The 21,550-nt window shown below is 28.2% G+C and overlaps 1 protein-coding gene across 1 annotated transcript in view; it reads right to left on the reverse strand.

The window, feature by feature from the left end:
* LOC111618894 (zinc finger FYVE domain-containing protein 26-like) overlaps positions 1–21,550 on the reverse strand; it is a 46,139-nt gene that overhangs the window by 5,393 nt on the left and 19,196 nt on the right. Inside the window, 34 exon segments of the mRNA XM_023360520.1 lie at positions 2,361–2,566; positions 2,632–2,823; positions 2,893–3,039; positions 3,107–3,169; positions 3,243–3,300; positions 3,302–3,321; positions 3,396–3,561; positions 3,634–3,810; positions 3,895–4,055; positions 4,131–4,279; positions 4,384–4,445; positions 4,529–4,662; positions 4,738–4,892; positions 4,981–5,134; positions 5,207–5,302; positions 5,378–5,554; positions 8,926–8,994; positions 9,182–9,367; positions 9,435–10,222; positions 11,508–11,694; positions 12,752–12,844; positions 13,497–13,561; positions 13,672–13,858; positions 14,916–15,008; positions 15,688–15,782; positions 15,867–15,961; positions 16,980–17,128; positions 17,212–17,441; positions 17,517–17,633; positions 17,709–17,818; positions 18,067–18,163; positions 19,866–20,835; positions 20,912–21,102; positions 21,174–21,426. Of these exon segments, the coding sequence (XP_023216288.1) occupies positions 2,361–2,566; positions 2,632–2,823; positions 2,893–3,039; positions 3,107–3,169; positions 3,243–3,300; positions 3,302–3,321; positions 3,396–3,561; positions 3,634–3,810; positions 3,895–4,055; positions 4,131–4,279; positions 4,384–4,445; positions 4,529–4,662; positions 4,738–4,892; positions 4,981–5,134; positions 5,207–5,302; positions 5,378–5,554; positions 8,926–8,994; positions 9,182–9,367; positions 9,435–10,222; positions 11,508–11,694; positions 12,752–12,844; positions 13,497–13,561; positions 13,672–13,858; positions 14,916–15,008; positions 15,688–15,782; positions 15,867–15,961; positions 16,980–17,128; positions 17,212–17,441; positions 17,517–17,633; positions 17,709–17,818; positions 18,067–18,163; positions 19,866–20,835; positions 20,912–21,102; positions 21,174–21,426 (6,092 nt within the window).

Raw genomic sequence — 21,550 nt, forward strand, 5'->3', positions numbered from 1 at the left:
GCTCTACAAAGCCATTCATTCCTAAGCATGCACTTTGTCTTGCTCATGTTTTACTTTAAGCTAGTTTCAGAAAGAAAAATGAAAGTGATTGTTAGAAAACAAAATAACAGTGCATGCCAAATGTAAGCACCAACTTGAAACCAAACTTACATACTGCAATTGATTGCCAGTAACAGAAGAATGAATTAGACTATAATTCATGTAGTCAGTCACAAACAGAAATGCCATCAATTTTCCAATTTGGCTAATATGGCTTGTCCAAGATTAAAGTATTAGCTGGTGATGTCAATGATACAATATTTAGATTAGTAATAATTATTAGATACTGAATAAAGTGATAGTTGCCTAATTGCCATTGATCTCTATTGTTTTCCAATACAGTAAGGGTACTATAACATTAAAATATATATGCTACTGGCTGCCAAACAGTCTTTTAAAAAAACACAAAAATATCCAATTAAAAATATAAATATTTTTAAAAAACAGGAACTGGTGATATTCGGACGTCTTCTCTTTTCTACAACGGAATGAATGCTGGTAAAATGTAGATGAGGAAACCTGGCTCCTGGTGATGATAATTATCTCCATCGGACGAAAATTTACAAAAAGAATTTTAAAGTATCACCAGGGGCCAGCTTTTACATTTTACCAGCGCTCATTCCATTGTAGATAAAAGAGAAGACGTCCGAATATCACCAGTTCCTGTTTTTTAAAATGTTTATATTTTTAATTGGATATTTTTGTGTTTTTTTAAAAGACTGTTTGGCGGCCAGTAGCCTAAAAAGAAAGGTCAGTCGCCAAAAGTGTAATGTCTGGAACACAAAGTTAATAAATGGTGGTTCCTATATTTTTTTGGAAAGGACTTTGTCTTCAAAAGAATTAAAATATATGCTATTTTTGCTGTTTGCTTATAAACTCCTTGAAGCAAATTGCACCTTTTTTTCATTTATACACATACAAGAGATATTTGTTGCCAGATCCAATGCTATGAAACTGGCGCAAAATTTTTGAATTGTCAAATTATGTAAGAAAATAACAAAATAGAGGAGTTTACAATAAATAAATATTTATATAGGCCTATATACATATTTTAATTATTTATTAATAAAATAAATTCAAATAATAATTATGATATATAGAATAACTTATTTTTTTCTTATAGAAAATTTTATATTCTATATCATAATTATTATTTGAAATTATTTTATTAATAAATAATTAAAATATGTATATAGGCCTATATAAATATTTATTTATTGTAAACTCCTCTATTTTGTTATTTTCTTACATAATTTGACAATTCAAAAATTTTGTGCCAGTTTCATAGCATTGGATCTGGCAACAAATATCTCTTGTATGTGTATAAATGAAAAAAAGGTGCAATTTGCTTCAAGGAGTTTATAAGCAAACAGCAAAAATAGCATATATTTTAATTAATTCTTTTGAAGACAAAGTCCTTTCCAAAAAACTTATAAAATTTTCTATAAGAAAAAAATATCTTAAAATTTCATATTGTTTAAAACTAGTGATGGGACAAATTTTTGATATCGTCCCATCACTATTTAAAACTTCAGTTTCTTCACTCATAATTTACAATAATTGTGAACTATTTCTCTACCATGTTAGATCTTCTACTAATACATACGGTATTAGTATGGTAAATAAATTAACTACCAATAAATATCCATGAATTTATGGAAGAAGAGAAAAAAGCCCATCAAATTTCTTCCCACATGACAGCCAATTATTGCTTGCAATCACCATTACTGTGTAGGTCCTGCATTAAGTGTGCCCTCTGGCATGCAACTGCAGCATGTTACTGTTATGTATCTATTGGTTTGACTTATCAAGTTGAGTATGAATCTTTTTATATATACTTGCAGTCAACAATGGAAGAGAAAATGCCCACCAGCTGAGGATGATTTTGCAACGACCATTACCATGCAGTCAAGCATGCCTCCTGGCACACAACTGTGAAATGGCTGCTTCTTGACACATTGCTGCAATCTGTCACAGTTCTAACAAGAGAGAAAATGAGAAACTGGTGGAGGATAGATTAGGTTGGTTATTCGACAAGATGAACCTATCAGTAACATGTCAAGAAGCGACTTATGTCATGGTTGCACGCCAGAAGGCACACTTGCATGGTAATGGTGGTCATAAACAGTCATCCACTGGCTTGTGCAAAGAAATTTGGCAAGCTTTTCCTTCTTCCATTTTTGACTGCTGAAAAGAACAATGAATTTGTACTTAACTCTAATCTATCAGTATGTATTAGTAAAAAGTCTGCGATTGGAAACTAAAGCAAAAAAAAAAAGGGCAGAGTGACTTTAAGGCTTGAGATCACACTGCTTTCTTACTTTTTAACCTTATCCTTAGGAAATGATAACAGATGTGATTGCAAAACTTGAATTTGTGTATCTTTAACATCACTGTGTATCTTCAAATATGTTTCCAGATGTTTTTTAGCATTTTCTAAATATAGTAACTGTGGTTTAGCACTCTTATAGTCCATTTCTGGTTCTTGATAGAATTTAATACTGGTCATGGCAGCTCGAATATAATCCTACAGCAAATTGATCAAAGTTATTTAAATGAAATATTTAATTTTCTGCACACAAGAATACTGACCTGCATAAATAATTGTAGATCGTAAAGAAGGTAATATAATTCGTTTTTCTCCAAGTAATGGCAAGTATTCAAAAGATACTTAGGAAATAGTTTTAAGTCTGAATTAGAGATGATGTTTTTTAATTTTGAAAGTAACCCTAATTTAGCACAGGGCAAAAATAAATTTTCTATAAAGATTTCAGGATCACATTTCTGTAATTAAAATAAAATATACTGATTTACTAAAAAACTAGTTTAAAAATTTAAATGTACAGTACATACTTCTTTACAAATGTAATTGATGGCCTCTTTCAGCATATGATGTCTTTGATAAAAATTAACAAAAGATTGATGATTACCATAGTGTGTTAAATAATACAGACATTCTTTTAAAATTTCATTGTTCAATTTATCCTTCTTCAACACTACCTAGATTGAAATGCCAAATTTTATTTTAAATATGTAATTTAAATTAATATTTTAGCAACAAACTTACTTGATTTATTTCTCCATTTTGAATACTCTTCAATGAATTTATTGATTTTAAAATAGCTGAATTCTGTTAATAAAAGTAAAATTACTTAACTATTTTGAATAGAAAAGTAATATTTTGAATTATGATATATACCAACCTTTTCCATAGGAGGACTTTTTGAATTTTCCAAAATACTTATTATTTCTTTCAATAGTGCATTCTCGTTCATTTGGTCTCTGTAATTATGTAAATTTTTCTTATAATCTAAAATAAATATATAAATACAATATAATTTTATTTAAACTCTTACTTTAAGACAGTGAGAGAATTTTTCTCTAGCAGCAGTCCAATCTCCTACTTGTAAATAAATTTTACCCCATGTTGCCCATATTGCAAAAGTATCAATGGAATATTTTGTTGATATTTCTAATGCTAATTTCATTTTTTCATTTGTTCTTAGAGTATCACATAATTTTCTAAGAAATAATAGTTTAGAGATAGTTAATCTTTAAAAATAATCAAACCTTTTTCACTAATAAAACACTTACCTTATGGCATCACAACTTGTTATACTATCTTTAGGTAAGAGATGGACACAATTTTCATTAACTAATTGTTTGATTAGATCTAGGAAACTTAAATATGTATCAACGTATTCGACACCTCCGGCAATACTGGTTTCAGAAAATTTGACTTTAGTGTTGAGTAACAGAGAATGAATCATACTATGGAATAAAAATATGTTTTCATGTATATTCTGAAAATGAGATATTTTTTTTTTCTTTAAAATAAATTCAGTAATATTTCACCTGATAACTAATCCATAATCAATTTCGGGATTTGGGTAACCTGCTCTTTTTGGTATTAACATGTTGAAAAGTTTGTTACACAAGCCAAGAATATAAAAAGAGCATTTTTTTACATCTGACTGGAGTGATAATATGGATAAGCATAACGAAACACTTGGTGCCTACAGTGTTATATTTCATGATTAATTGTTTATATTATTATGAATCAGATTAATACATAGAATGGAAAGATTTACTTGTTCATAATAAAATTCTTCTCGGACAATATTATTATGAATTTCGTTAACCGTCAATTTTTCGATTTCTGGTGGCGAGGTGAGACTTGTCTTTCGTTTTGCCGAACCTTCTTTCTGGATGTAAAATTGTTTTGGACTAGAAGAATGCCCTAAAATTCAGTTTTATAAAAATCTTTACCAATATGATAAATGGCATTTTATATTAATAATTTATAAGTGCAATTTTTAAAATATATAATGAAAAATTAATTACCTGACAAGTGAAATTTTAGCCTTTGTTCTAGTGAAGAACTTGATGACAGACTTCCAAAATTTCTAAAATTAAATGTATAAAAGTTTTGCTTTAAATTTAACATTTAATAATAATAATAATTTATTAAATTTAGATATTTATGTACCCAGAATATACTTGTTCAAAACATTCATCGCACACTCTAGTAGATGAATCATAACCTTCTACTGGAAATCTGTGCTGTGAACATGTTTTACATACAACACGACCGCAACGTCGACAATGATGTCTCCTGTTAAACTGAAATAAACAAATTCAAATTTATATTATTATTACATGATAATACGATATTAAACTATGTTTTTAAAAATTTACCATGCTAAATTGCTCATTTTGACAGATCATACACTTTCTAACTTGTTCATCTGGAACCCAATCTTCTTTCTTAGGTACACTTAATGGAATAGAAAATTTTTCCATTTGTATAGGCACATTTGATACTGACGAAGTCTCACTTCCAGACGGTATTTCTTAAGATAAAGAAATTTTTATATAATTTTGATTTTTAAATTTATAGATATTTTAAAATATGTATTAATATACTTAATCATTTTTTACCTACAAGATCTTCTACAATAAATATTTCCAAAGCTTTAGCTGCATAAGTTTCAAGTAAAATATTAATATTATCGTGTGATAGAGGATCATTTGCAGTTTTGGAAGTGTGATGATGTTCATGGATTAACTTCATAGCTTTTTCAGCATATTCAATCTATTCAATAAAAAAATAATATTTGATATTTAAAATCTTTTGCTCATTTAATTCCTTTTCCGTAAAACTTACTTCCATATTCATTAATAACTGTTCCAAAAGAAGATGTGGATAATATGCAAGATGTTCATACTGTTGTCTCTCTCTCTCTTTAATTAACTTTATAATCTGTCAAAAATAGGTTACATTACATTTGTGAAGCAACAATAAAATGAAAGTAAAAATATTTTTGATAAATCTTGCCTTTAGTCCAATTGATAGTTTTTCAATTGATTCCATATTACTTTCATTTGTTGAATATTTTGAATTTTCTAATATATAATGAACGAAAAAAAGTCTATTCTCACACAGATTTGAACGTTTCAGCAATACATGACATAACGATAATCCAATTTCTGGTGTTTCCATGGAATGCAAAATCTGTAGAAAATACTTTAAAATTATGATTTTTCTAAACATAAAATATTCATTAATTTTCAATAAAACATTGGAACTTATGTAAGGTTTTAAATAATTCTCTCTGTAAATTTATTATTTTAATTAATATACAATAGATGCATAATGTAATCCTCACATTTGTAGGGTTTATATTCTGCAAAATTGCTGCAGATAAAGACAATTTTTGAGAGAATTATATTATGAAACAAGTTTTTATTTTTTAAATTCTGTTCTCTTTTTCCAAAATGTATTGTATGATAGATTAATTTGTGACAAAATCAGAAGCATCTGTTTTTACCAAATTTCTTCCATACAAACAAACTACACTTCAATTTTGTCTTTGAGGACATTACTTTGGTCATTTTGCAAGTGAAGTTTTCCCATTTAATTTAAATGATATTGTTGATTAGTTATTTTTTCTTTTATCTTTTCAAAATTCTACGATTAAAGCATAACACTGATACAAATTACCTTTCGTATCCATTATCCAATAGTTTCTTGCATTATTCTACTGTAATGTCAACAACATAATTTGCAGTAAAATGCATTTAAGATGATATTTTAATATTTTGTTAATCTTTCCACAAATATATGATATGGTATATATTAATTTTAATGTATATATTAATTTATGTATAATTATTATGTAAATTAATATATACAAATGTATATATTAATTTTATCTTAAATTATAATTATACGTGGTGCTTAAAAGTACTTTTTTCCTCAAAAATTAGTAAAAAGTCCTTAAAAGTGCTTAATTTTCTATTGCATACTCAAAATCATTCATACATAAACGTTACATGAATAACGCAGGAATTTTGCATTGCTCCTTACAACAATTGGATACGAATCAGTTCTTTCATGGCTTAATTTTGTTCTATGCATTATTTGAAATAATGCACTTTTCAATTTTTATTATAAAAAAAATCAAATAATCAGTCATGTCTCTAATTTAATATTGTGTAAAATGACTATTAAATAAGACTAACTTTCTTCCCATGTAGTTGATCACACAATTCTTTAAACCCTATTTTATACTATTTTCCATTAGGTTTCTTAGTGTTGTTCCACGTTACTATATTGTTACATAGTTCATTCCTAAGTCGAGGATTGTTTTAGTACAGAAGAAAATGATATTACTGATAATAATAAAATTTTATATTTTTTGTTGGAATAATTTTATTCTGTAAATAAATTAATTACAAACCTAAAAATCTCACATTCTAAAAGACAAATAATAAAAACAAAACTTATTTGTTAAAAGCTGACTAAATACAGATACAAATGATTTTTGACATCCTCATTTGAAGTAAATGTTTTACTGTTTAAAAACTTTTGTAAAAACTGGAACAAGTAATAATCCAAGGGTGCCAAATCTGGCAAATATGGTCGGTGTGGTAGTACATCCCATCCAAGCTGTAACAGTTTCTGATGTGTTACCAAACTTATGAGATCTGACATTATCATGGTGAAACACCACACCTTTTGTGTTGATCAATTCTGGCTTTTTCTGTTTGATGGTATCACTCAATTTGTCCATTTGATGGTAATACACTTTCGAATTAATTGTGGAATTGTCTGGTAGAAACTCAAACAAAAAAAATTTTCCTTAAGATCCACCAAAGAGAGCATCTCTTTCTTTAAGAACTTGTGGATATTGAGCTTTGAAACAAAACCAAGTCATTCAAGTGATCATAAACTGTTCAATTCAACAAATTTATTCTCAGCAATTTCTCGTGTTGTTATTTGGCAGTTTGCTTCAATCAGTACCTTTAGTTTGTGTTCATCAGCTTCAACTGGCCTTCCAGAACGTGGTGCATCTTCAATATCAAAATTGCCAAAATGAAATTTTGTAAACCAGTTTCAGCACTGTCGTTCTGTCAACACATCATCTCCATACACATCGCACAATTTTTTTCTTGCTTGAACAGCATTTTTATTTTTTTGGTAATAAAAAAGCAAAATATGCCGAAAATGCTGCTTTCAATTTTCCATATTTGATGGGACACAACAAAAAAAAAAACACAATTGCACAGAATCAAAGAAAATTTTTTACAAATAAGCCTTGAAATGTCAGCTGTCAAAATATATAATGACAATTTGGTTTAAAATGAAATTGGCAAGTAAAAGTACAACTAATTCCTCCAGTGGTAAAAAAATGAAATTACTTTCCAAATAACCCAATAAATATTGCTATAAAATTCAACAAAACATGTTTTCTAAGGTAAATAGTATTAAAAGATCTCATATATATATAGCTATGTGGTATATGTTAGCTTCAGGCAACAGACACTAACAGAAATTAAAATTTGCAATTCGAACACCAACTATATAGTGTATCCACTCGGACACAAGGCAAATCTCATCATTAATTTTTATTTAGTTGATACATGTATCTAATCTTTGTACATGTTTCGGGCTATTCTTGCCTTATTAGGTACATCTATCAACTAAATAAAAATTAATGATGAGATTTGCCTTGTGTTTGAGTGGATACACTATATAGTTGATGTTCGAGTTGCAAAACAATTACCAGCATGGTTTCATAAGTACTAAAGAAATTAAAATGTCAAATATTTAATATAATGCAGAGTATATTTATATCTAACAAATTAAGATGAGATGCCTCATTGAAATGTGAGAATAAATATGTTATCTCAGATTTACCATTAGAATTTCTCGATAGATTTAAAGTGAGGAGTTTGGGAATGCTATTAGTCAAACTTGGTAATATCAGATGGCATTACTTAACTGACTCATTGTGCTTCACCAACTCACAATTTAAATAACAACAACAAACTAACATTCCACTGCAAGGCATTTCTTGTTATTGCAGCACTTAAGTGTAAAGTTATATAAGGAAAAGTTGCAAAATAAACCTTTGTAAGGACAATTTGAAATAAGTTTACAGACATTTTAATAAAAATGTTATATACAGACCTGTGGACCATTAGTGTCTGTGCATAACAAAAAATAAGTTGTCATATAAAAAAGCTACTCAATGAAAGACTTCTAAAGACATTCAGATACACTTACAAACACTCACAAAATCTTTAATGCATTAATCTTAGGAATCTGGATTATTTTATAATTCAGTTATCTTAAAAACAATCAAATCTTGATTTGACCACAAACTTATTTATATAGAATTTCAATCTCCAAGTCCACAGTTCAAAACTGAAGTGTTTCTCACAATGCACAGTATGTGCATGCTATGAACCATCCATGCTGTTAAAACAGTAACAAGCATAGACGGTTCATAGCATCACAGTCTGATTCACACAGTACTGTTCTACTTTGTTTAATCATCTGATATATGAAAGAGTATGGAGTTATATCAAAAAGTTTACCTGTTCTGCTTCCAGCATTCTTGGTGGATTCTGTTCCAATAGCCAAGAAATATGCATTTCTACTAATTCCTATATTTAAAAAATCCAGAGATATATTGGTTATAAAAAATGATCAAACAATATGAAAATAATATAAAGTAACGATAAAAAAAATATTTAAATTCAATCACTAATTTCCATACATCCAATAACAACTATAATCATTTATCACAATAATTAATTTTAATTATCCTTAAAACAATTAAGTTAAGATAACCTCTTGCACTTCTTTTGTTACTGGAAAAATCTTTTCCCATTCTTTGGCTAACTGATACTGACTTGACATCCTAATGCTTTCTAATATCAACTTGGGATTCTCGTTTACTAATATAGCTACGTCTTGCCAATTGTCGAACGGCATCATAGACTTGGTTTTCATAACTCGAGAGGCGGCTTGAATGACCTTTAAATATTCTAAGGCTTTAATAACAATTAAAATTTTATTGCATTATTAAATAATAACTTTATACCTTTTGACAGAATAATATTTCTTCATATTTTGCGTATACTTTTTTGTATAATTCGGTTTCCATTTTTATTCTTGCATCAGCGAGACACGCCTTCAGTATCTTAAGACAGATTTCACCCGGCCAACAATACAAAGAAGGCAAAATACAATTTACTCTTCTCTTTACATTTCTTATCTGCAGTGCATAACTCCACGGTTCTGCATAAGCACTGGATTCTAGTTTAAGTGATGAAAGATGACACAATATTATGTCTTTAAGGAGACTGTAATCATTGCACCAATTTGTCGTTTCTATGATGGTTAAATATTCTAATAATGTTTGAAAATTCTCTTTTTCTAAAGACGAACTAAGTAAACTCCAGACAATTTCTTTATCAAAGTGTGGACTGAGAGCTGATATAAACCAGCGAATATTATTATTAAAGTCATCTTTGTCAAAAGACTTTTTCCATAATTCTAGAGAATAGAACAGCAGTCTTTTTAGTGGAGTGTTGTGCATTAAATTTACTGCTTGTAATTTTTTACACTCAGAATCTTCACTTATTAAAGGACTATTTTTGTGATTCATAACTGCTAAGATATCAGAAAGCATCCAGCATTTTGATTTCAAATAATCAATAATATGCGTTTGTTGACTTATCTTGTAATAATCAATTTTTTCACAATTTTTTACATCGTTTCTTATTAAAGAACTTTTCGTAATAGATTCATACTCCAAAATTATTCCAAAATCATAGGAAAAAGGTTGAAACTCAACAGAAAATGAAAGAATCTTCTTTCCTGAAGAATCTGTTTAAAAAAAAATACTCAAAAATTAATAAATCTTGACTAAAGCATTTTATATTAACTGCACAGGGTCTTCTAAAAAGAATACTACCATTTTAAATTATTGTAATTATGTACACTAAAACATTGGAAAACTGTATTGTCCATTAAAATTTTTACTGCATGCACTTCATGTTGCATGACACACATCCAACCAATACTCAAATTCTTCCTACACTTGCTACAGCATATCCATTGTCACTTCTCGTGTTGCACAATGAGGAATGATTTCAATTTTGTGAACTGCAAAACACAAAATGTCTTCTCTATTATGAAATTGTCATTTTTGTTTACAGCAATTCCTAGAGGTAATAGACAATGAAATGTTTGAATGCAGGTGGGAAATGAAACTTGGAGGTTAATCTATCGATTGGCTATATTTCTCCGATAATAATTAACATAATTACAGTAATTAAAAATGGTAGAATTCATTTTGGAAGACCCTACATTTCAATTATTTCATTTTTCAAATTATAAAAAAAAAAATAAACTACAATAATAAGTTGCATCTTTTACACCAACTTTCAATCCATTATAGATTATTGTTTGGCAATATGGGCCACGGCTGTCCCCCTCCTTCTAGAAAAAATATCTCTAAACAAACTTAACAAAATATCTGACCTTAAATAAATTCTGTAACTTGCCTTTTACCAGTCATCCAAACATTGCTAGGTCTAGATTGGGATTCTTTCATTTAATGAACAGATTAAACATTTTGATCGATTAATGTACTATAAATATAGTAGAATCCTGTACAACGTGGGGGGGATATGTTGTGCATTATAGGAAATTGTGTTATCAAAACATTTTTAGATGATTTTATGCAAGTTTAAACCTAGGTCTAGAAGTTGAAGAAAATGTATACCTCTAGACAACAAAATTAGAATTTTGTATCAGTAACAGTTGCAATTTTTTCATTGCATTATATGAATTTGCATTATAGGGGAGTTCAGTGTACTATAATGGTTATGTATGGTCACATTGGCTTCATTTAAGAGTTCCTTTTCAAAATACTCACTTATCTGATGTTTTAATTATTATACCATGTTTTTTTGTATTTGTTTGGGGTTTTTATAGTTTTATTGTTAATGTGAGGAGGAGATCCATTGTCACAGACATTTCCTACTGAATGATAAATAAATCTAAATGCCAATAACTTATAGATTTTTAATTAATAGTATTTTAAATAATCATTTGTAATATGAATATCTGCTTGCAGATTAAATCAGGATTAAACGGAGGGACTTACCTATATATTCACTGTATCCGTATAACGAATCCAACTTTAATAATGAATCTAAATGGTTTTCTGTATCTCCTGTCATGTAAGATGACACCAATGTCAACAATCCTTCATTACTCGCTTGACTTAAATCCTCATTATCGTAATTAACAAAATCTTGTGAATACCAATTAAGTAATTGTGGCAATATAACCTATAATAATTAAATTTTATCAATGTTATTCCATTAGGATACAAGAATTTTATTTATAAACATCTAATTAACATAACCCTTTGTTTCATTACAAAGTAAGGATTTTATATGTATTTAATCAGAAATAATCACAAAATACAAAAGCTTAGAACAGAAATCTCATACAAAGTTTGATAGTTTTTGATGTAGAATCATAATATGCAATAAAAAATGGGAGTTTCCATTTAAGAAAATGAAATTGATCCCACTTTCACCAATTGTAGCATCATCTATGATGAAACCAACAGCTCCATCTTATGGCCCTTTTGAAAACTTCATATGATGTGTATTTTTTGAGTTATTCTGGTGGATGGATTAAAATGAACCACTGCATATTTTTAACGTTTATATATAATATACAAGCAATTACTTATTGTGACATTGTCACAATGCCAGGCTGCAATTTTTTGTCCCAATGTTCTTAATTTTAGTAGTATCTTATAACCTCTACATCATACTTTTCCTGTTAACAATAAAGTCATGCCAATCGTCTATATAAATCCATTCAGGAGAAAACATCTGAATTGAAATAATGTGATTTCTGGTCCAAACTAGACTTTTGTATAGAGTTGGTTGGGACCTCCTGCTCCTAAGCTTTTCATATCTGGTCTCAACTTTCATCTATCTAAATCTTTTCTCAAGATTAAGGTCAGATGGCCAGATACAGATGCCAGTGAGAATTTATAGATCAGAAATTTTGGAAAATTGCAGCCCAACAAGCATTAAAAAATACATTTATGTATTATTATACATCCTTCTTTATTTTATAAACATATTTTTGAAAAACTTTTTCGTCATATAATTCACAGAACTTGTTTAAATTAGCGTATAAAATGGAGCACTGTTTATATATTTTATGTTTACACATCTTTTTCACATATATGTGGGGTCCAAAATGTTTGCCTCTTACATAATTTATTTTTGACTCAAAAATTTATTAAACAAACCAAAACTCTACAAGGAATTCTATAAATAAAGAATAAAAACACTATTAAAAATTAATTAATTCTGTTTTTACCTTTTCATTTTCAATACTTGTTTCAACATGAAAATTGAGATAATCTCGCATTGCATTATCTAATTGGTCTTTAATAGTTTCAGAATAAAGAATCTGCAAAAAATTAAATTAAATTATTCTTTAATTAATTATGATTTAAAGTTAAGTAATAATTAAGTTTAATTAAATTAAAAAGGATGTAATTAATTAAAGAAAGCATAGATTTAGTAATTTTAAATTTATATTCCAAGAAATTCTTTTAATATGACTAAAATATCTGTAGTTTAGTTACTTAATTACAATCCTTATAATTTATTTTGAATTATATATTATAATGCATCATCTTTTATACATAATTTACATACATGCAACAAACTTATACACACAATTTTCAACAAAATGGTAGCAATTTATGGATCTAACTCTAATTTCAAAGAAAATATTCTTTTGCCTTTTATTAGCTTATAAAAATCCACAAAATTTGGCATGGTAGTTATTGAGAAATTACAGATTAAATGCCAATTTTTAAGTCTAATGTCTTTATCGTAAATTTTACTTAATTCTAGACACATCATTAGATAGGGAAATGTGCTCTTTTCATCAAACTTATAAACACTGCTTATAAATAAAAATTCATGATTCAGATTTTTAAAAAAAGAAACTGGAAAGTTGATATATCAACTATGAAGTTATTATTATAGGTTTCAAATAACCTAAAGATACTAATATCAGGTTAATTAAAAAAAAAATCCATATTGAATTATACAAAATATTTCTTAACATAAAACTTTTTGGCCACAGAATATAAAGACACTGAATACATCTTACATACTTTTCCAACAATTAATTTTGATTAAAACTAAATGTTTTTGGCCAGATTGTAACCCTTTATCAGGTTTTTAAATATTTTTTAGAANTCAGGATTAAACGGAGGGACTTACCTATATATTCACTGTATCCGTATAACGAATCCAACTTTAATAATGAATCTAAATGGTTTTCTGTATCTCCTGTCATGTAAGATGACACCAATGTCAACAATCCTTCATTACTCGCTTGACTTAAATCCTCATTATCGTAATTAACAAAATCTTGTGAATACCAATTAAGTAATTGTGGCAATATAACCTATAATAATTAAATTTTATCAATGTTATTCCATTAGGATACAAGAATTTTATTTATAAACATCTAATTAACATAACCCTTTGTTTCATTACAAAGTAAGGATTTTATATGTATTTAATCAGAAATAATCACAAAATACAAAAGCTTAGAACAGAAATCTCATACAAAGTTTGATAGTTTTTGATGTAGAATCATAATATGCAATAAAAAATGGGAGTTTCCATTTAAGAAAATGAAATTGATCCCACTTTCACCAATTGTAGCATCATCTATGATGAAACCAACAGCTCCATCTTATGGCCCTTTTGAAAACTTCATATGATGTGTATTTTTTGAGTTATTCTGGTGGATGGATTAAAATGAACCACTGCATATTTTTAACGTTTATATATAATATACAAGCAATTACTTATTGTGACATTGTCACAATGCCAGGCTGCAATTTTTTGTCCCAATGTTCTTAATTTTAGTAGTATCTTATAACCTCTACATCATACTTTTCCTGTTAACAATAAAGTCATGCCAATCGTCTATATAAATCCATTCAGGAGAAAACATCTGAATTGAAATAATGTGATTTCTGGTCCAAACTAGACTTTTGTATAGAGTTGGTTGGGACCTCCTGCTCCTAAGCTTTTCATATCTGGTCTCAACTTTCATCTATCTAAATCTTTTCTCAAGATTAAGGTCAGATGGCCAGATACAGATGCCAGTGAGAATTTATAGATCAGAAATTTTGGAAAATTGCAGCCCAACAAGCATTAAAAAATACATTTATGTATTATTATACATCCTTCTTTATTTTATAAACATATTTTTGAAAAACTTTTTCGTCATATAATTCACAGAACTTGTTTAAATTAGCGTATAAAATGGAGCACTGTTTATATATTTTATGTTTACACATCTTTTTCACATATATGTGGGGTCCAAAATGTTTGCCTCTTACATAATTTATTTTTGACTCAAAAATTTATTAAACAAACCAAAACTCTACAAGGAATTCTATAAATAAAGAATAAAAACACTATTAAAAATTAATTAATTCTGTTTTTACCTTTTCATTTTCAATACTTGTTTCAACATGAAAATTGAGATAATCTCGCATTGCATTATCTAATTGGTCTTTAATAGTTTCAGAATAAAGAATCTGCAAAAAATTAAATTAAATTATTCTTTAATTAATTATGATTTAAAGTTAAGTAATAATTAAGTTTAATTAAATTGNACAACTATAATCATTTATCACAATAATTAATTTTAATTAAAACTAAATGTTTTTGGCCAGATTGTAACCCTTTATCAGGTTTTTAAATATTTTTTAGAAAAAATAGCACTCCATCTTAGAGATTTTGACTTAGTTTTAATTGATATAAAGACTGACTAAGACTTGTTAGTTTTAATTAAAATTAATTGCTGGAAAAAAGTGTGTAAGATGCATTCAGTGTCTTCATATAGTTTGATAGTTCCAGCTTCAACTATTGTGGATACTTTTCGGCCACTTGAATTAAGTTATCTATTCATTTACACAATTTACATTTTGAGTTTTTGATTTTATGTACAGGTAAGTACCACTTAATAAAGATACAATCTGAAAAGTATGTTAAGCAAATGTAATATACTGTACTTAAACAAACCTATATGATATAATCTATTCATACAGACTATGTCTAACACAATGAAGTATTTATATATCTAAAAATAGAAAAGGTACAGGCAACTACAAATTTTTCAGTTCCATTATAATCTTATGGAACCTCTTGTATATATGGTCTATTCTATTGTTAAGCAGTACATATCTGTAATTGAAAGTTAATACAAAAAATTACCTGCAATTTTGGCGATGTCATGAATCCTTCACAAATAACAAACAACAAACGTGGTTCAATTCCAAAATCGACAATGTCTGGTTGTTCAAAACAATCTACAAGAAGTAATAGCAACGTTGTTATGAAATAAGATTAAGTTATAATAAACTATTAATAATAATATGAAACATGAATATTACATTTACCAAATAAATGACTTAACGACAGAGCTGACAAAATGTGTGATGGAATGGAAAGCCCTGCATGAAGGATATTATATCGAAGATCAAATAGACTGAAAAGAAAATCAATTAAGTATACATTTTAATCATTTTTCAAATAGTAATTATAATTGTATACACTTTAACTGAAAGATTTGATTATTAATTTATAATTTACTGTGATTTTACATTGAATTTCAATGTCTTGTCTATCTGTTGGCTTATACAAAGAAATTGGTAAGTCAAAAAGACAGTAAAGAGAAATGAGATTTGAACAAAGTTCAAACATCAAGAAGTCACCGAATTTGAATGTAAACTGATAGATGAAGCATTGAAAATAGAATTTGGAACATTGAGATGTGCGGTCTGTTCATATAACTTCATGCATTCTTCTGCAAGAAATAGTTTACAATTGTACTCTTTGCTAACAATTGTTGAACTTTCAATCATAGATATTAAATTATTTACCTTTAAATCTATATATCAACATCCCAAAGCCCAATGTATTGATACTAATCCTAACGATCACCTCTAGTACCAAATTACTTAGTTTCTAATTATTAATTATAGCATAATAATAGACCTATTAATTATGGCAATCATTTAGATTAGTACCTATAAATCATAGTAATTAAATTAATAGCTTTTAGGTAACAAGTTAAATTTTTTGGTTTGTAAATGAGCATCATATGTGAAGGTAGTTGTGACCAGCTGAAAGTAAATCCCACCTTTCTTCATTCCAAAAATATTTCAAAAATGGTGGTTATTATGAGAAGTACGAATGACTCACAACAGTGTGGTTTCATTGAATATTAGGAAATAATTCAATGAAACCTAGTGTCTTTCCAGGACAAAATTTATAATAACTGATGTTAACATTACTATTAAGACATTGCTAGAACTTCTACGATAAGACAGGTAATGCAGAGGGATACATTTTGCAACATACAGTGATGAGATGGGAACTTTGCTTCTTCATTCCATGCACAATGTTACAGTGAATGGACTGGATAGGAAGTATTTTTAAATGATAACACTTTAAATTAATCTGGAAATAATTAAAAAGTATTCATTTCGTGACAGGCAACAAACCTGACTGCATCTAATTCTCCAACTTTATATGCATATATTTTTTGACAGATGAGTCGTTCTGTAATATTTGATGATAATATTTGAATATGAGGTGGCTGTTTTTCCGGCTGTACGTTAATAATATGATTATTTCTCAATATATCAATATCCTATAAGATAAAAAATTTATTTTAAAAAATTAATTAATTATAATTATGGTTAATTTTATTCTCTAAAATGTTTTCATAATTACATTTTTGGATTGTATGGTGTCGACTTCCGAAAATATCGCATGAAGCCACATGATATTGCACAAATTTCCAAAAAATGCTAATTTGTCTTCTTTAGTACTTAGTAAATTAAGATTTACATGGGCTATTTCACTTGTACTTGCCATCCAGTCTTTTATCTCTTGTTCTTTTACTAATGAAATAATGTGAGACATCGTTATGACTCCTTGACAATTGGCTCTAGCACAGGTATCTAAAATATTTTCAAAATTCTTTTTTAAAATAAAGAAAATTATAAAATTATTGCATTACTTTTAAATATAATCACCTTGAAATATATTCAAAATGTCGGAAAGTATTTCTCGAGCCGCAACGTCAGGATGTCTCACAGAACTTGGCACATTTTCCAAAGCATTCAGTATAATGTAAGAAGAGTCTACATTGCCTGTTTCAAAATAATTACATTTACGAATTTAATAAAATTTAAATGGATTTTAAAATTTACATTAAAGTTTCATACTTTTATATTTTAATAGATTTTTCTTCGAAGTGGCTAATATATGAGGAAAGCAATTCTGTGTAAGAAGATGGACTAAATTAATCTTCATTTCAGTAGCAAAGCTCTCTAATCTATAATTTACACATAAATTTTTCAGAATATAATTAAATTATACATTTATCATATTCATATAATTCAAATAAAATTTGTATTTTAATTATAATATGTGGTAGATATAATAAAGGATCCTGCATAATTAGATAGATATGGTCTTTTTTTTTTTTTAGGCAATAATTTAAATGATGTAATTTAAGTTTTTAATTAATGTTTTCTTGATTCGCAAAATGCCATCAAACAATCAAAGTTTGTTAATACTTACTTTGTCGGAGGAATACCGTTCTGCAACACCATTTTTGACAATATGTCTCTCGGACTTTCTTTGAGAACGGAAAAGTAACTTCTATTTGTATAACATGCTGAAAATATTAAATATTGTATTATAAATTACACATATTTCCACTACATTCATTACATTAAAAGCTATTTTATTGGAAAAACTAACAAAAGAAATCAGCGTGACATTTTACTTAAGTACTTTCAAGATTCTTAGGATCATTGCCGGGGACAATTAAACTTGGAAGTTTCAAATTCTGTAATTTAAAGAACATTCCAAGCATCCTCCAATCTCAAAGAGAATGAAAGGAGAAGCTCTCTTTGAAACTGGAGCATGTTGGCTTTGTATTGGATGTTTGGAATGTTTTGAATTGACAGAATTTGGAATTTCAATGTTCAGTTGCCCCCAACAATGTGGCTAAAAAGCTCAAAAATACTTGGATAAAATATCCGAATGGTTTCTTTTGCTAGTTTCTCCAATAAAACAGCTTTTAATGTAATACATTTATTCTAAAAAGTTATTTTAACTACACATTACTGAGTAAAAAAAATGCTTTAATGCTTTATTAAAAATGTTTCATTGTCATACTTCTTACGATAAATTTAAAACTAAACTTAGTTATATTATTAAACAAATAAAATATGCACAAGTTTCACAGCTGCAATATAATACAAATTGCAAATTAGCTTGAAGGTTAAAAAAATCTCATAAATATATACAATTTTAAAAATAAAATAAAAATAATGTATTTGTGATATTTTAATTCAATAAACTTTTTATCCTCGATAAGCTTTAACATCAATTTTTGTTTATTAGAATATAAAATAAGAAATTTTACATATGTTAAATACAAAATTGAATACAGTAGACCTCCCTATAACACGGGTTCATATAATGCGGATTCGTATATTGCAGCGAAAAAATTACAACCATATTCGTATAAAGACACTAAAAGAGACACGTATAATGCGGTAAAATGTCATCGCCGACTCGTGTCGCAACAGGATTGGTCGAATCTAGACCAATAGCGGATATTGCACGAACAGTTGAGTTTAAACAAGCAGCGGACCTACTAAAAACCATTTTTTTAATGGCTATAAAAATTATATTTATATTAATGATGTCTCCAAAGTTCAGCAAAGTTTTCACAAAAAAATAATTTATCAGGAAACACGCACCTGCCGTTCGATGCGTCACTCCACGATGAAAACAAGCTTAAGCAATGGTGTCGTCGAACGGTGCACACTCATAAGTAATCCTACACTTTTTTTGTTTATAGCATAGTTTATATGGATTATTCCCAAAAAAGTATACGTGTTTTGGAAATGTTGAGTCAAATTAGTCTAGAATCGATTAATTTTATGAAAGAAAACCTTTGAAACAGCCGTAGTCTGTAAACTGCATACGTGCAGGGCTATGATTGGCTCACGTATTTAAGGATTCCTACAACTTGAAATTCTTATAAAGTGAACGTATCTACCATGTTATAGGGGGGATCGACTGTATATATATATATATATATATATATATATTCATTAAGATTAAGGGACGAGGCCCAACACATCTAGGACAAACTGCCCATGAAAAGTTCTTGGAATCGCTTGTCTGCATTCAATTCCAATCCACCAGAGCACTAGGGTGACATCTTACTGCCTTGGCCATACAGTTACCGTGTTTGAAGCATTAAAAAAAAACTAAAGCAAAACTTTATGTTTAAATTTATTATGTAAAATTAATATGGTGTGATTAAAATTAATTAAATGGGTTAAGAAATAAATACCTACCTATATTTTGGTCATAGTTCCTACAGTTTATTAAAGCATTCGTCACGTGTTGCACGTGATCATACATTATCTTCAAAAAATTGAAGTATCTCTGCTTTTGCGCTAAAGAGTTATTTATCCGCAGAAACTTTAACTGAGAAGAACAAAGTTTTAATAATTTTTTAAATGATGTGTGAACTTGATTTGTTTCCACAAATTCTTTGTTTTGCATTTCTTCTGCATTATCTTGTTCCAATAACTCTTCTACTTCTTTAAGAATATAGGAAAAACTTTGCCAATTTGATATCTGATCTCTGTACAGTTTATGATTGAACGATCCTAACATGATAAAAAAACTGCACGACAAATTGATTTTCGGAACAAGAAAAGAAGGAAATTCTAGAAATTCTGTTTTCTGAAAGTTCTCCATTTCTTGTAAAAGCAATTCTATCTTTTCAGCAGTTTTATTAATACCTTTAACCGAAGGAAGAAAATGTTTTTTCTTGTGTTCTACCAAATTTTTATCAGGAAACAAAATGGAAGTCCGTAATTTCTTTCTCGAGGTCTGAAGCAACATTCTTCTTATATCTAAATTAGTATTACTGGTATATGCAAAATCTGCGAAAACAATTGCATGCATCTCTTTACATTCGTCTAAGATATTGTGAATATTTTGACTTTCTTTAATATTAACAAAATCTGGAATATTAGGAAGCGAAGTAGAACTTAACATTTCGTCAATAATCGAAGTCATCATAGTGGATTGTAAGCCTGCATCAGCTGCATTTGCCAATCCGATTAAATTTTTAACTTCTACCATAGAAGATTTATTAGAATCTGTAACAACTCCTTTCACTGTAAACATATTACTTTCTTTAATGACCATACTTTTTTTTTCTTTGCTTAAAGATTCAATTTTTTTAATACTCGAAACGTAATTTTCAGCAAAGTGTACTTCTGAAGCTTCGTTAGTGCCTTCTAGATTAAAAATCTACAAAAGAAAATAGCAGTATTAATGTAATATCCATTAGAATCAATGTTCTACTTTTTAAAATAAATTTAAATACCTGTATAACTTGTTTTGCTTGAGTGTAATTCTGTTTCCATAAAGAATGACAAAGTAAATCAGTAGGAGATGCAAGCATATAATGAATAAATCCAGATTCCGAAAATAATGATTTCTCTTTCTGGAAAGTGCTCCTATGCATCTTTCTTTTCACTTTAATTTCATCTCTCCCACTACTGCTCGATAAGTGTTCTAATAGTATAAAATTTATGCTCGTTTATCGAGTTTCAGATAATAAATTAAAATTTTTAATTACACCTCACCTGTATCACTTGATCTGAACGAGTCTTGTTTCTGAAATATTGCTATTCTCACATTCCTGTTGAGAGTATCTCCACAAATACCCACTTCACGTGGTACAATATCTGAAGCAACCAATTCAAATCGCCACTGTGCTTCATTTATATACTTCAAAAGCTCCAATAATCGCTGTTTTACTGATGACTCTAATACCGATGTTTTGATAAATAATGATAAATTGGAGAAATTTTCGGTTGTACTTTCATCAATATTTTCCTAAATTACAAAAAAAAAGCATAATTATAAAATTAGACAGAAACAACATAACATAATTATGTTATGTTGTTTCTGTCAATTAGAAAACATCTGTAGACAGAAACAACATAATTATGTTGTTTCT

This window comes from Centruroides sculpturatus, unplaced genomic scaffold (genome assembly GCF_000671375.1).
Source record: "Centruroides sculpturatus isolate CEXI.00-Female unplaced genomic scaffold, Cexi_2.0 scaffold58, whole genome shotgun sequence".
Taxonomy (NCBI): Eukaryota; Metazoa; Arthropoda; class Arachnida; order Scorpiones; family Buthidae; genus Centruroides; species Centruroides sculpturatus.